This window comes from Chlorocebus sabaeus, chromosome 29 (genome assembly GCF_047675955.1).
Source record: "Chlorocebus sabaeus isolate Y175 chromosome 29, mChlSab1.0.hap1, whole genome shotgun sequence".
In the NCBI taxonomy this organism is placed as follows: Eukaryota; Metazoa; Chordata; class Mammalia; order Primates; family Cercopithecidae; genus Chlorocebus; species Chlorocebus sabaeus.
The window spans coordinates 22,090,488-22,103,580 of NC_132932.1; the positions used below are offsets into that span (position 1 = coordinate 22,090,488).

At 49.3% G+C, this 13,093-nt stretch overlaps 1 protein-coding gene across 2 annotated transcripts in view; it reads right to left on the reverse strand.

Moving 5' to 3' along the window:
* The window catches only part of AP3B2 (adaptor related protein complex 3 subunit beta 2), a 50,790-nt gene that overhangs the window by 2,431 nt on the left and 35,266 nt on the right, over positions 1-13,093 (reverse strand). For both annotated transcript variants that reach the window (XM_007990242.3, XM_007990243.3), the window contains 10 exons: positions 5,334-5,520; positions 3,713-3,831; positions 3,140-3,248; positions 2,676-2,799; positions 2,104-2,281; positions 1,868-1,928; positions 1,416-1,522; positions 983-1,211; positions 456-540; positions 113-210 (listed from right to left, as the gene is read on the reverse strand). In XM_007990242.3, coding sequence (XP_007988433.3) covers positions 113-210; positions 456-540; positions 983-1,211; positions 1,416-1,522; positions 1,868-1,928; positions 2,104-2,281; positions 2,676-2,799; positions 3,140-3,248; positions 3,713-3,831; positions 5,334-5,520 — 1,297 coding nt within the window. The remainder of the gene's footprint in view (positions 1-112; positions 211-455; positions 541-982; positions 1,212-1,415; positions 1,523-1,867; positions 1,929-2,103; positions 2,282-2,675; positions 2,800-3,139; positions 3,249-3,712; positions 3,832-5,333; positions 5,521-13,093) is intronic.

Genomic DNA, 13,093 nt, shown 5'->3' on the forward strand with positions numbered 1-13,093 from the left:
GCTGACCCCTGGTCTAGATGAAGGACACCACCATTCTCCCTACCATTCAAGCTGGATGTTCTGGAGTCAGCTTCTATACTTCCCTTTCTGCCCACTCCCAGGGAGCACTCACCCTGTTCCTTCTTAAACTCATTTTCACTCATGAACACAGGGGCCATCAGCTCCCCAACAGGTGGCTGAATGGAGACATAGAACTGTCGGGTCTGGGTGCTGGAAGGGTGGGAGGAAACAGAGGAAGAATTAAGGCCGTCATCTCTCCCCTCACCTCCCACCCTGCGTAGAGGCACAGCTTGGAGGCAGTGAGAGAGTGAGGTGAGGAATGAGGGCCTGAGATGGCTTCCAGACCCATCCAATCATGATGTATCCCCACTAAGCACCACCTCCATTTCTGGTTCATTGTTACCCTGACCCTTTCCAGCCCATCCTCTCACCCCCACCTTGAGTTGGGCACATACCACAGCTGGAAGTTGGCTGCCTGGGTTGAGTCACAGAAATTAATGCCCATTACAGCAGTGGCAGTTTCTCCAGGGGCCAGGGACTCTGAAGTGGTATAAGGCAGTGAAGGGGAGAGGGAGGACCACCATCACCTGATAGGTCTAGAACCCAGCCTAGCCCTACTCTCCCCTCCACTGTTACAGCTGACCAACCCTCTACAGAATCTTGGCTTTCTTGGCCCCTGGAGACTGTTCCTGGTTTCCTTCTGAACTCTTAAGGTTGCTTTCCCCCACTCACCCTCACCACATTTAAGTTAGTCCTGAAACAACCAAGGCTCAAATCTGCTGCTGCAAGCACCTCCTGCCCTGATATGATCTTGCTTATTTCATAATCTGTCTTGTTCACCAGAGTGTTGATCACATTAGATGCTATCTCTGTGTCCCTATAGCTTGGCCCCTGGCCTGGCACAAGAAGAGTATCAACAACCACAGAAAGACTGACTCTGCCCAGGAGCCTCCTCCTCCACCCCATCCAAAGCCCTTCGCACCAATTTCAGGAAATTCTTGGATGCTGATGCCAGCAGGCAGTTTGGGAGTGCCCACATGCAGGCCCTTGATGGGGGTATCAGAGCTGTTGGAGAAGTGGATGTGCACAGACACCATGTGGGGGTCCCCGGAGAAAGGTTGGCGGCTGAAGGTGTAGTCCACAACCAGCCCCTCGCCAGCTACCCGGTGCAGCAGCTCCTGCCGCCCAACACGCGACACTGGACTCAGAAGCTAGAGTGGAGGAGTAAGGAAGGACAGAACTGAGCAAGACGGAGAGAGCCTGTCCCAGCATTGTCCCCTAGGGCCATCCAGCAACTGGGACTCAAAGCTATCACATCCTCCATCACATCCACCCCCCACACACATCCACACCATAGGATGCAGCACAGGGATGTGTCCCTGCTCCAGCCCAGTCACCTCCTCCATCCCACTCACCGACGGTACCAGGGTGGAATCTGTGAGTGTCAGGCCCTCCAGGTCAGCAGCCAGACTGGTAGACACAATTGCTGGGGGAGACACAGGCTGGACACTGGGAGGGGTGACTGTGGGAGTAGATAAGACTATGATGAGGCAAAGTGAAGGTGACTTGGGTTGAACAGGGAGCCTAGAGATCAAGGAGTACGCGTTTCAGCACCATGGACAGCGGGGGGGGGCGGGGCCGGCAGCGCACATGCCTGCCTGGAGGCTCTGGCAAAATACCCATCCCTAGACCTCAACCCCAGACCTGGGGAGGTCAGCCCTGCTGCCCTCTCAGGCCTGAAGATATGTTCTGTCTGCTCCCCTGCTCCCACAAGACCTGAGGAACCTGATCCAGAATCCCTGTGGGCCATTCTAATTCATGCTCCCCAGGCCTCCTTTCCCCTGTGACTTTTACCACCCAAACTCACAGTCCTCTAGATCAAGCAGGGAGATCTCCTTGGTTGCAGGGGCCCTTTTGCTGCTGGGAGGCTGAAAGAGAAAAATGGGATATGGGTGTGGGTAAGGGGAGCACCTTGGCATGTTCTGGGTTGGGAAGATGTCATGGTCTGTTCTGGATGGTAGAGAGAGATGTCTGAGTCTGGTCCAGAGGGTGGGGAGGGCCCTGGCCCATGAGCACACCCTGACTCTATCCCAAGGCTCTCACTGTTTTCCTCCTCCAGGAGGCAGGTTCCAACTGCTCCTCCTCGGACTCTGATGTCATCTCGGACTCTGATGTGCTACTGCTGGAATCGCTGTCCTCATCAGAGGATGACGCTTCTCCTTTTCCCTCTGGCACCTTCTTCTTCGTCGTCTTCCTCTTACCATCCTCCTCACTCTGTTCACTGAAGGAGAGTGGGAAAGGTGGGCTCAGGCCTGGCCTGGACACCCCCTCTTTGCTTCACAGAAGCAGGAGAAATGCTGAAAAGCTGGAGTGGAGTGGGGAGCCTGGGCCAGGAGGGTTCACACCTGAAGTCCTATAGCAGGGACCTCATGAGAGCTTGAAGCCAGCTTGTGCCAGCTCAGGCTCCAGGCCCCTGGTTGCTTCTCCACACCTCCCCACGAGGCCTCAGAGATCTCCTGCAGCCAGCGAAAGCAGTTGTCATGTGAGCTGACAACCCCAGCCAGCTCATAAGGGACTCAGGGGCTCTTAGGAGACTGGCTAAAGCTCAGTGCTAGCCCTTCTTTTCAGGAAAGCCCCCAGAACCCCACCCGCCATCTGGCTAGCTCCCTTCTCACCTCTCACTGCCTCTGCCTTTCTCCTCATCCTCATCCTGGTCTTCATTGTCAGACTCACTGCTGGACTCCCCAGAGCCGCTCTCGCTGCTGCTCTTACTGTCCGATTCACTCTCAGACTCAGGGTCTGTGGAGGAATAATATGAGGCCTCCTCCCTCATATGCAGGCCTCCTTGGGTCTAGAGCAGGCACCTGGGTTCCACCTTCAGATTCAGTACTGAACCCTCTCTGACCTGCCCCCAGCCCTACATGCCAGCTGGAACTGACAGAAACACAGATGGACTCCATGGATAGAAACCTGCACAAGCACACATACCTGGAACATGAATCCCTCAGGTGCACAAACAGAACTCACAAGCAGGTGCACACCCCTAGACACACGACCATATACATACACCCCTCATATAGCCAGTCATGCAGACACATGGGCGGGAGCACAGAGGACCCCAGCTCTGCCATCTGCTTACCACTGTCTGCGGACTCCGTGGGGCCTGACTCCCCCTCAGAGTCCGAGTAGAAGGGTTTTTCCTTCTCCTTTCTCTTCTCCCGATTTGAGCACTTGGTCCATTCAGGTACCTGGAGATGGGAGTAGGGTGCAGGGTCATTTCATAATGGTTGGGGAGAAGGAAGGCAGGCACAAGCCCTTACCCTTTATTCCACCTCTTCATGAGGCCCTACCTGGTCTGTCCCACAAAGGGAAGAACAGAGGAGGAAGAAAGGGGCACTGTCCATGGAGGGGAGGGGATGCTGCTCACAGAGGGGCACTGCCAAACCAAGGTGGAAACAGAACATGGGAAGGCCCAGGAGCACAGCACACAGGGGAAGCAGAGGGACACAGGGCATGGGAGAGAGTACACGGCACACGGAGGTGGGACCTCAGTGTATTCGCCCAACAGGCCCACGTGAGTCTCAATAAGGGAAAGATCTTCTTCCTGTGTGTGTGGGGAAGGTGTTAGGAGGGCTGGGCCGGCACTGCCAGAGCTCCTTACTGTCTGCCCCCACCAACACACACACACACTTCAACCCTCCACCCTGCTGACCTCCACGTTGCGCACAGATGGGTCTGGGGCTTCCTCCGGCCAATCTGGGAGCTCCTGGTAGCCTGTGGCCTTGGCATTGAGCAGGTGGGACAGTGAGCCCAGCTGGAAGTGGTCCCGGTCTAAGGATAGGTTTAGAGGTCAGGCAGGTAGCAGCAGTGAGGGAGAGCTCTGGGAGCTATTTCCCAGGTGGGGCTGGGTCATGATTCTGGTCGGGGCTTCCCAGGTGGGTAGGAGATCAAGGAGATGGATGTGTGCCCTCATGGCTCTTCCACCCTGACTGCACCTTTAGGCCCACATGCTGGAAGAAAAGGCTGTCTGGCCAGGCCAGAGCAGGGACTGAGGGCCAGGGAGAGGCGGCCTACAGAGGTGGGCAGGAGGAGACTCTGGGCCCACAGATGCTGCCAGCCCATCTGCTTGGGAAGCATGTCTAGTCAGGCTCTGGACTCAGCCGGGAGAGATGAGCATCAGAGCATGAGTGTGCGGGAGTCCAGGTCAGAGGTGAGGCACTGCTGGAGAAGGGCAGCACAGGCCTGTGAGTAGGGATGGTACCAGGGAGAAAGGGACTGTTGCCTTCTTCCTGGGAGAATTTCAAAGCTACACCCACCCTCAGAATCTCCCCATTCCTGAGGTCCAGGGAAGAGAGAGAAAAAGAACGAAAAGATACCCAGAAGAACTGAGCTTTGTGAAGGAGGATCTCTTCTGTGTAGGTTCCTGGCTTCCGCTCCTGGGGTCCGGAGAGCCAGCAGGAGAACCCTTCCCCCCTGGCCCCCTCTCAGGGCCCTTGTCTTGGGAAAAGAGGCCTTAAGGGTCAAGCTCAAGAACAGAGCAAGGCTGAAGCCCTGGGGCCTGGGATCTGAACTGACTGTAGTGACTAAGCTTACAGAGTACAGGCAACTGCTTTCTCAGGACCTTTATAAAAATATACACCTCTCAGGCCGGGCGCGGTGGCTCAAGCCTGTAATCCCAGCACTTTGGGAGGCTGAGGCGGGTGGATCACGAGGTCAGGAGATCAAGACCATCCTGGCTAACATGGTGAAACCCCGTCTCTACTAAAAATACAAAAAACTAGCCGGGCGTGGTGGCGGGCGCCTGTAGTCCCAGTTACTTGGAGGCTGAGGCGGGAGAATGGCGTGAACCCGGGAGGCGGAGCTTGCAGTGAGCCGAGATCGCGCCACTGCACTCCAGCCTGGGTGACACAGCGAGACTCCGTCTAAAAAAAATATATATATATATATATATGTATATATACACATCTCTCCTCTGTGTGTTGTTTTGCTTTCTGCTTTCCTGGATCCTTGGTATTTAAGATCTTGGTATGTATTCCAAAGCCTACTGTCTGCTCAGGGAGGGAGATTAAAAAGGGAGCCTGAGAGGAGAGGAGGCAGGAGCCCATCCTGGCCAGTAAGGCAGACCCTCAAGTGAGATGATGCTGGCAGTGGTTGTGGGCAGGTGAAAGAGTAATTCCTGGTGCCACAGCAGGGGCAAAAGGAGTGAGCCAGGGAGTAGGACTGCCCACAGAAGCATGGTGCCTGGCTAGGGGCTTCAGGAAGGTCTGGGGCAGAGACTCTGGCCAGTTCCTTCCCATTCCCCTAGGAATCTTACCCTTGATTTCATCTCCCACCTTTGAAGGATGACTCCAAGACTGGAGCTGGTTTGGGTGCCAGGAAGAGCTTCTTGGCATGGCGGCTAAGGGCCCCACCCTGCTCGGAAGGGACGATGAGCTGCCGGGTGAAGCGTGCCCGGTCACGAATATCATAGTTCTGGTCATATTTGGCCAGACTCAGCACATACTGGGTCAGCAGCTTGGTCTGGAGGAACAGGAAGAGGTGGGTCAGCTGACAGAGGTGGTGGGGACACAGGAGGCTCAGAACCAGATTCTTTAAGCCGACACTTGCAGGCAGAATGTCTCCTCTCCCTGCTTAGGACCAGCTGCTTCCACCCAGCTCTCCCTCCCCACCTGCCCTTGTTCTGGGCTCAGAATTTTCTCTCATCTCTCTGACCATGCCTCCTGATGACCCCAACTTTGACAACTGCCTTGGGCCAGCAAAAGAGGTTTTCCTTTTGGACTTTCCCCACTCCTGGCTCTGGACTCCATTCTTCCCCAGGTTTATGGTTCCTACCTCTCCAGGCCTGTCCACCCTCTTTATTCCAGGGCGGCAGGGTATGTGGAAGTCTGGAATGCTCTACTGGACCTCACAGTTTCCAGGCTTCACCACCCAGGGGGGAATTAGACAACAAAAAGACAGGGCAGATAAACAGGGGTCCCTTTGGCAGGGGCCACCCTCATGTCCTATCCACCCACTGAGTAGATTCTGAGCAGCCCAGGGGTCTCAGAGGTCTTGATCCTTCCCTTGAAGGTTCTAATGAGACATTAAGGCAAACTGCAGCTGCTGATGCATTTGCCAAGGTCATGTAGGGTTCATAGTCTGCAGTCAGGGAAGCTACAACTGCTGACATGAAATCTCTCCATTTCTGCCATGATCTTGGCCTAATCTAACCTGCCTTAACATGGCAACAGTGGTAGCAGCCATCACTTATCAAGTGCCTTCTGGCACCAAGCACTGCTAGGTGCTCCACACTAGCTCATCTAATCTCCCCAAGCCTTCTGAGAGGTAGGCATTATTGCCCCCATTTTACAGAAAAGAAGCAGAATCATTAAGGGGCTTTCCCCAGGCCAAGGAGCCCATCAGTACTGCACCTAGGCCTGCATCTGCTGGAACTGCACCCCATCTGCTTCCCTTCACTGCCTACCTGCTGACATAAGGAGCCTGCCCTGGTCCAGGTCTCCATGTTTCCATCACTTGTGACCAAGATCAAAACCACCAAGTAGTCAACAACCAGAATGCCCAGGGGCATCAGGGGCCAGCAGGAGGGAGCCTGGAACTGACTCTGTTCTTCCTGAGGTTTATGGTGACATACTGTTACATGCAGCCTTGGACGTGGTTAACCCAGCTAATCTGGCAGGGACATCAAGCAGATGTCCATGAGGGGCAAAGCCCCTCAGATGCTGACCCAGAGTCAGAGCAGCTGCTGTGGCAGAATTGCCCCACACCACTCTAGAGAGCCACTATGATTCCACATTCATACCTCCAATCTGGCCCATAGGACCTCTTCAGCTCAGTCCCTTCCAGCAAAGCAGCACCTCCGATACTATTCTAGTCACAGATAAGCAATCCCAACCCCATGCACCCCTAATAGAATAGACTTAAAAATATGAAAATAAGATGCCATCACAACAGATTTCATCACCAACCTGCCCCTCTCTTGGCCAGACACCATCTAAATGGCCAGCGCTAGTGGATGCCCTATACCAACATGGTCCATTATCAAGAGGCTGCTGATCCCTCTTTTGGTTTGAACAATGTCTTCCTCCACAGATTTCCCAGCTGGCTGATCACAGACTCCCTCCTTTAAGACCTTGCCTAGTTCTAGACAGAACTGTTTGGTATTTGGATCCATCTGTCCACAGCCTTAACTGCATGTTAACAACCAACACAAGAAGGGCTGGCCCACCACCTCGACACTGCAGGATTTGCCTATAATAATTCATTACCCTTCTCCACCCCAAGGAGCCACTCCCTGTGGATTGTGGCATCCTGTGTGCACCACCAAGACCCCCACCTCATCTAGCCAGGATATGCAGGAATTACAGGCTACTCAAGAAGGCCTATGAGATACACTCCAGTATGCCAAGAACAGAACAAGGCTCCCCCTCACCAACAGGCTCCAGTTGTCAGGGAGGAATTTTAAGTGGGAAACACTATCTTTCCATAACCTATGCCAATGTACATGCTACCTTGCAGCTGCCTGCTAATCATGCTTAGAAAACTGGCTATTAAAAAAAAATTGAAATACATCCTCAATTCACACATTACACATGAGTAAGTTTAAGCTCTAGATGGATGTGGCAGACACATTTTAAGGTCTTCCCCACCAGTAGCTGCCTCCTGGTGTTCATGCCTTTGTGCAATCCCTCACCTTGGGTATGGGCAAAACCTGAGACTTGCTTTTAACCAACAGGATATGGCAAAGGTGGTATATGATTATATATGATCCTGTGATTATGTTTGATTAAGAAGACTCTGTATTGGAAGTCCTAGCTAGAGCAATCAGACAGGAGAAAGAAATAAAGGGTATCCAAATTGGAAAAGAATTCAAATTATCCTTGCTTGCAGATGATATGATCTTAATAGTTAAAAAAATCTAAGAACTCCACCAAAAAACTATTAGAACTGATAAACAAATTCAGTAAAGTTGCAGGATACAAAATCCACATAAATATCAGTAGCATTGGCCAGGTGCAGTGGCTGACGCCTGTAATCCCAGCACTTTGGGAGGCCAAGGCAGGCGGATCACAAAATCAAGAGATTGAGACCATCCTGGCCAACATGGCGAAATCCTGTCTCTACTAAAAATACAAAAATTAGCTGGATGTGGTGGTGCACACCTGTAGTCCCAGCTACTCAGGAGGCTGAGGCAGGAGAATCGCTTGAACCCGGGAGGTGAAGGTTGCAGTGAGCCAAGATGGTGCCACTGCACTCCAGTGTGGCGACAGAGTGAGAGTCCGTCTCAAAAAAAAAAAAAAAAAAAAAAACAGTAGCATTGGCCAGGCACGGTTGCTCACACCTGTAATCACTTTGGGAGGCTGAGGCAGGCAGAATACCTGAGGTCAGGAGTTTGAGACCAGTCTGACCAACATAGAGAAACCCTTCTCTACTAAAAATACAAAATTAGCTGGGCATGGTGGCACATACCTGTAATCCCAGCTACTTGGGAGTCTGAGGCAGGAGAATTGCTTGAACCCAGGAGACAGAGGTTGCAGTGAGCTGAGATTGCACAACTGCACTCCAGAGCCTGGGCAACGGAGCGAGAACTCCATCTCAAAGGAAAAAAAAAATTAGCCATTGCCCTCCAGCCTGGGCAACAAGAGCAAAACTCTGTCTCCAAAAAAAAAAAAAAAAAAAAATCAGTAGCATTTACTTTTTTTTTTGAGATGAAGACAAAGTCTCACTCTTGTACCCCAGGCTGGAGTGCAATGACACGATCTTGGCTCACTGCAACCTCCGCCTCCTGGGTTCAAGCAATTCTCCTGCCTCAGCCTCCCGAGTAGCTGGGATTACAGGCACCCGCCACCACAACCAGCTAATTTTTGTGTTTTTAGTAGAGACGGGGTTTCGCCATGTTAGCCAGGCTGGTCTTGAACTCCTGACCTCAGGTGATCCACCAGCCTTGGCCTCCCAAAGTGCTGGGATTACAAGCGTGAGCCACCACGCCTGGCCGTGAATTCATTTTTGACAAAGGTATCAAGAACATACATTAGGGAAAGGAGAGTCTCTTCAATAAACGGTGCTGGGAAAACGGGATATCCATATGCAGAAGAATAAAACCAGACTCCTATCTCTCACCATATGCAAAAAGCAAATCATAATGTATTAAAAACTTAAATCTAACACTTCAAACTATGAAACTATTAAAAGAAAACATTAGGGAAATTCTCCAGGACATTGTACTGGGCAAAGATTTCTTGTGTAATACCCCACATGCACAGGCAACCAAAGCAAAAGTAGAAAAATGGGATCACATCAAGTTACAAAGCTTCTGCACACTAAAGGAATCAACAAAGAGACAAGCCACAGAATAGGAGAAAAAAAATTGCAAACTAAAGGAATCAATAAACAAGCCACAGGAGAAAAAATATTGCAAACTACCCATTTGACAAGGGATTAATAACCAGAATATGTAAGGAGATCAAACAACTCAATAAGGAAAAAAAATTCAATAATCCAATTTAAAAATGGACCAAAGATCTGAATAGACATTTCTCAAAAGAAGACATACAGATAGCAAACAGGTATATGAAAAGGTGATCAACATCATTGAGCATCAGAGAAATGCAAATCAAAACTACAATGAAAGGCCAGGCATGGTGGCTCATGCCTGTAATCCCAGCACTTTGGGAGGCTGAGGCAGGCAGACCACCTGAGGTCAGGAGTTGAGACCAGCCTGTCCAACATGGCAAAACCCCATCTATACTAAAAGTACAGAAATTAACTGGGCATGGTGGCATACGCCTCTAGTCCCAGCTACTCATGAGGCTGAGGCAGGAGAATCACTTGAACGACAGAGGCAGAGGTTGTTGAGCAGTGAGCCGAGATCGCACCACTGCACACTCCAGCCTGGGTGACAGAGCAAGACTCTGTTTCACAAAACAAAACAAAACAAACAAAAAAACAATGATATGTCATCTCGCCCCAAGTAGGCTTATATCCAAAAGATAGGCAATAACAAATGCTGACAAGAACATGGAGAAAAGGCAACCCTTGTACACTGTTAGTTGGAATGTCTATGGAGAACAGTTTGGAGGTTCCTTAAAACACTAAAAATAGGCTGGGCGTGGTGGCTCACACCTGTAATCCCAGCACTTTGGAGGCTGGCGGATCATGAGGTCAAGAGATGGAGACCATCCTGGCCAACATGGTGAAACCCCATCTCTACTAAAAATACAAAAAATTAGCCGGGATTGGTGGCAGGCACCTGTAATCCCAGTTACTTGGGAGGCTGAAGCAGGAGAATCACTTGAACCGGGGAGGCTGCAGTGAGCTGAGATCACGCCATTGCACTCCAGCCTGGGCAACAGGGCAAGACTCCATCTCAAAAAAAAAAAAAAAAAAAAAAACTAAAAATATCGCTACCGTATGATCCAGCAATCCCAACGCTATGTATATACCCAAAAGTAAGGAAATCAACATATTGAAGTGATATCTGCATTCCCATGTTTATTGCAGCACTGTTCACCATAGCCAAGATTTGAAAGCAACTTCAGTGTCCATCAACAGACAAACGGATAAAGAAAATATGGTACATATACACAATGCAGGACTATAAAAAAAGAATTAAAAAAAAAAGAATGAGATTCTGTCATTTGCAACAACATAGATAGAACTAGAGGTCATTATTTTAAGTGAAACAAGCCAAGCACAGAAAAACAAACTTCACATATTCTCACTTATTTATGGGGGCTAAAAATGAAAAGAACTGAGCTCATGGAGTTGGAGAGTAGAATAATGGTTACCAGAGGCTGAGAAGGGTAGTGGGTGGGGGGAAGTAGGGATGGTTAATGGGTACAAAATTATAGTTATATAGAATGCTAAGATCTAGTATTTGATAGCACAACAGGGTGACTACAGTCAACAATAATTTATTATACATTTAAAAATAACTAAAAGAATGTAATTTGATTGTTTGTAACACAAAAGATAAATGCTTGAGAGGATGGATACCCCATTCCCTGATGTGACTGTTATGCATTGTATGCCTGTATCAAAATATATCACGTATACCATAAATGTATACACCTATTATGTACCCATAAAAATTAAAAAATAAAAAGAAGACTGTCTTGCTAGCAGACTGACTCTAGAGACTTTCTCCCTTGTGGCTTTGGAGAAATAAGCGTCCGTGTTGGGAGGCCCATATTGCAATGAGCTAAGGACGGCCTCTAGAAGGCAAAGGCAGTCCCCAGCTGACAGCCAGCAAGATGCCAGGGCCACAATCCTACAACTGCAAGGAAGTGGATCCTGGCACCATGTGACTTGGAAGTGGACCTTTCCCCAGTACAGCCTCCAGATAAAAACTCAGCCTTGGCTGACACCTCAATTGTAGCCTTGCATAAGATCCAACTAAGCCATACCTGAATTCTCGACCCATAGACATTGAAAAAATAAACGTGTGTTGTTTGAAGCCCCTAAATTTACAGTAATTTATTATGTAGCAGAAAACTAATACAATTGATTTAAAAATGTGAAAGTAGAAAAAATTCTGGAGAAAATTCTTTTTTATTTTTGTTTATTTTTAAGATAGATCTTGCTCTGTGGCCTAGGCTGAAGTGCAGTGGTGCCATCTCAGCTCACTGCACCCTCCAGCTCCCAGGTTCAAGCAATTCTCCTGCCTTAGCCTCCCAAGTAGCTGAGATTTCAGTGCACCGCCACACCCAGCTAATTTTTTTGTACTTTTAGTAGGGACAGGGTTTCACCATGTTGGTCAGGCTGGTCTTGAATTCATGACCTCAAATGGTCTACCCACCTTGGGGTCCCAAAGTGGGATTGCAGGTGTGAGCCACTGAACCCAGTCTGGCGAAAATTCTAAGTGAAAATTTCAATTGAAATGTGACTGGGAAAAAAAGTATTAAATATGAAAGCATTGAAAAGAAGCAGAAAAGTTTAAAATATTGGACAATAGACAAATGTACAACTTCTGAATGACTATATATAGGAATAAAAAATAAGGAAATATAAAATTAATGGTGGTCTTCTAAGTGGTGGACTTATTAATAAACTATTAACTTTCTGAGTTTTCCAGATGTTCTACAACGAGCATGTATTACCTTTAGAATATTTAAAAAGTTTTTAAAAGCAATTCTGCAAAATTTGTCACAATTCTCCATTCACTGTAAAGACCGTCACATGGGAGGGTTGCAGATCCCACTGTGCCCCTGGCAGACCCTCCTGCCACACTTCTTACCTGACATATAAAAGCAAACTCACCTGCTAGGCAGTTTCCCCAGGTTCTATATCCATGTGGATGTAATAACCACTTTCACTACCAACCTCCCCTCCCCCGCTGCCTGCTTAAGCCTGTATATTATGCCTTTGTGGTCTCTGGTCTAGAATCTGATTATCTGATGATCAATAGCAGGGCAGAGGCCTCATCTTGGTCATTTCCTTGGCCTCAGCCTGCGCCAGGATCTGGCATGCAGTGGGGCCATGTCCAAATTGAAGAGAATGACTGAGATTACTGTGACCTTTTAGCTGGGCAGATTGCCACCCATGGTCCCAGGATGGGAAGCATCACTACGTTTTGCAATCATGGTCATGTGCGCATCCAAACCACCTCCCTCCTAGTACGCCAAGGACTCCCCCTTCTTTACCACTCCCAGAAGAGGCTGGGAAGAAAGGAGAAAAAAAGGACAAAAATCTTTATTGAATCAAATAACCATTCTAAGGGGTCTCCAAAAACTCACTTTCAGGTGAAGGGCACCCTGGAAGTGAGTGTCCATTTGCCTGAACAGCCTACTCTGGGTGCCCTGACAGGGGTCCTTCCTGGGGGAGGGTTAAGCTGTAAATACCCACAGCTCTCTGTGCCAACCCTGATGACAGCTCTTCCTACTGTGTTTAAAATGTTTATTTTTCTCCTGTTTCTCCTACTTGGCTGTGAGTATCTGGGGACCTGTAAATGTGTCTCACTCATTGTCATATCCCCAGGACATAGCACATTACCAGGCAAATAGTAGGCCTATATGTTAAATAAATGAACAAATGCACATGTAGCTCACAGTGACAACTTGGAGAAATGCCACGTGGACAGGCCCAAGCTTATGAAAAC